General features: G+C 57.7%; 1 protein-coding gene across 1 annotated transcript; it reads left to right on the top strand.

Annotated features, from left to right (window-relative positions):
• The first annotated feature begins 336 nt into the window (after positions 1 to 336).
• PRR30 (proline rich 30) lies at positions 337 to 1,644 on the top strand. Its single transcript, XM_045844328.1, has one exon. It carries the CDS (start codon positions 337 to 339, stop codon positions 1,642 to 1,644), a length of 1,308 nt encoding a protein of 435 aa, XP_045700284.1.
• Positions 1,645 to 2,900: the final 1,256 nt, after the last annotated feature.

Consider the following 2,900-nt stretch of genomic DNA (forward strand, 5'->3'; position numbering starts at 1 on the left):
AGAAATGGACCGATTCTCCCAATATCTGGGGCTCTGTTTCTTTCTCTACAGGTCCTATGGGCTGTGTCTTCCTCCCTGGCCCATTCAGATCATTGCTGCTGCCCCGAAGCTCCCGAGAGGCAGCTGTGGTTCTCCAACCCTCCACATCCCTCATCCATGGCTGACTGCAAAGGAGGGAGAAGCCAAGTTTAGATCCAAGCTCCTGCCCGAACACCCAGAGAGCCTGGTGCCACTGGGCTGGGGGTCTCCTAGGCTGCAACCAGAGACACTGGTCCTGATTCTGCCAGGTCTCTAATCTCTGGTCTTGACGCCCCAGTCCTTTCCGGATTCAAGGCCATGTTGCCTCAAAACAAGGACCAAGTGCTGCTACAGAACACAGCACCCTCTGGGGTTCCCCCTCAGAGCCCCTCACAACTCGTGGACTGCCCTCCCCATAACCTCCAGCCTCTGCCTCCTCAAAAATCACTCTCTCCCTCCCTCCCACCTTGCTCCCCTCCTCCACAGTCCCACTCTCCTGGCTCCGATTTCTATTCTTCTGACTCAAATTCGGACTTTGTACTACATCCCTACGCGTCCTCCTTCCCAAGATCCCCCGCTTTCTTTCATCAGAATTACCCGTCTGTCTCCCTTTCACATTCCTCCGCTCCCTCCCACCAGCTACACCCTTCTCCTCCCCCTACGCGCTCCTCCAGCCCCCCTCAGCCACAGAACTCCTCTCCCCCACACTGCCAGTCTGGTCCCAACCCCGGAGACCTACCCAGCTCCACTCTCACTTCCCCGAGGCCCAGCCTGCCTTCTCCGGGGATCCATTCTAATAGACAGGCATGGCACTGGCATCAGTACCACGACACCAGGTCCCCTGGGGTGGTGGAGGGATGCGTGGCAAGCGAGAGGGACGCTGCAGAGTTCAGGCACCCAGGAGCCCTGGCCCAGGCCCTGGTGGTTCACCTGGGGCACCACCGTATTGCGCACGACCTTCGGTTACTGCTTTTGCAGCGCCTGTGGCTAGGCAGAACCGGCCCGGCTCCAGTCGTGGAGTATCCCATATGCCTGGTGTGTCTCCGGCCCCGTGGTCCCTCTTGCCCCATGCCCAAAAACAGGACTGGACCCCGGCTGCTTGCCTTTCCCCAACTACTGCCCTGTGCACAGGGCCAGGAATCCAGACCACTCCGCATAGGCATCGGGTTTGGCCTCCGCCTGCCCCGTGGCCAGGCCAGGGCTCTGCATCTCTTGCCAGAAAGAAGACCAGAGGAAGTAGGACTTCAAGGCAAGGCCCCTCAGGCCCGTGGGTATCAAACCGAGGCTTCGCAGGCCCCAGCAGTTCCAGCCCCAGCCTCAGCAGCTCAGGCCGAGGCAGATTCAGCCCCAGGCAAATCCTCCCAGACCGGGAGCCTCAGGTCTGCAGGCTTTCAAGGGCCAAAGTCTACTCAATGTCCAGGACCTCCACCTCAGGCACCAAAACAGGACACTGTCTCCCTGAAGCCCAAGTTTTCCTCAGTTCCAAAGACGCCTGCCTCTCCAAAGCCTGTTCTACAAAAGTCACCACCCCAGTTCCAGAGCCACGGAGGATCCCTGGAGCACCTCCTCCAAACACAGCAGTTCCCACCAGGCCCCAGATCTCAGGAAGTCCCCGGCACACCCTGAAGGGCTGGCTGGCTGGAGGTCAGGTGTGTTCTCGAGCGCTTAACCCAGGAAGTCCCTTGTGGAGTCTGCTCTCCCCTGGCTGAAGAGGAACAAGGGCACTCGAGGCCCCGCTCAGCCTTCCATGTATCCAATAAAGCTTCACACTGCAAAATTCGCATCTGCGCCCTGCTGAGCAGACTCACTGGGTACCTACAGCAGGGCCAGAACCCGACAAGGGGCGGGGGAGAGTCAAAGGACATAGAGTGGCCAAGAAGAGTGAATGCCATGTGTCTGAAAAGGCAGGAGGCCGACAAGGCCTGAACACCTGGGTTGTACAGAAAGCCCTGGTTGGCCCTTCACACATTTAATTCAATTTGATGAGACAGGAGATGGCATCCCCTGGCATCCCCAAACCTGAAACAACTGGGTCCCTCCTTCTGGGTGCACCTTAGGTTAACGAGGGTGCATGCTGATGAGGCCAGGGGAACAGCAAGAAGTGTCTCTTGCAGGAAAGGGCACTCCTAGCATTCCCTTGCAGGAAACCAGGACCCTAGATAAGATCTGTCCTGCTGGGGGTCAGGTTGCCTGCCTCTGAAGATGTCACAGGGAAGCAGCCCCCACCCAAAAACCCTGGAGGGTTTACTTATTTTTAAATATTTTTAGACAGAGGGATAGGGGCAGAGGGAGAGAAACGTCAATGCGTGATTGCCTCTGGTGCGCTCCCCCACTGGGGACCTGGCCTGCAAACCCCTGACTGGGAATCGAACCAGCGGCCCACACCGGCCAGGGCAATTTCGGGATTTAAAGCCAGGTTTGTTTTCAAGTCCGCATTGCCTCCATTAAGAGGCAGGAGACACAGGTCACATTTCCAGTGTATGAGCTTGGGACAAACCACTGCATCTCCAGGGTAAAACGTCAAGGCTGTGCTTGTGTGAGGTCTTGAATCGGTCTTGAAGGTAGACAGCCCTAATCCAAGGATTTCTTTATTAAACCTTTACAGCACCGGGGGTCTTATCCTGGCCTTTTCCGGGGAGGCCACAGCCCTAACGCAAGGATTCTCTCTCAACCTTTTTTAACTTCCCGCCTCCTCCAAAATCACCAAGGCTGTTCCAGCGACGCGAGAGCTCCCGACTCCCGCCCCGCAGAAAGATGGCGGAACCTGACGTCACAATGGGGCGGAGAACAAAATCCTCGCGCAGGTGTTCGGTTGCCGCTGACCAACTAGTGCTGACGCGTATTGGCGGCTCTGCGCCTGCGCGAGGAGAGGGCACTAGGCG

The sequence above is a fragment of the Phyllostomus hastatus genome, unplaced genomic scaffold, assembly GCF_019186645.2.
Source record: "Phyllostomus hastatus isolate PE091 unplaced genomic scaffold, TTU_PhHast_1.1 phas_contig_402, whole genome shotgun sequence".
NCBI lineage: Eukaryota > Metazoa > Chordata > Mammalia > Chiroptera > Phyllostomidae > Phyllostomus > Phyllostomus hastatus.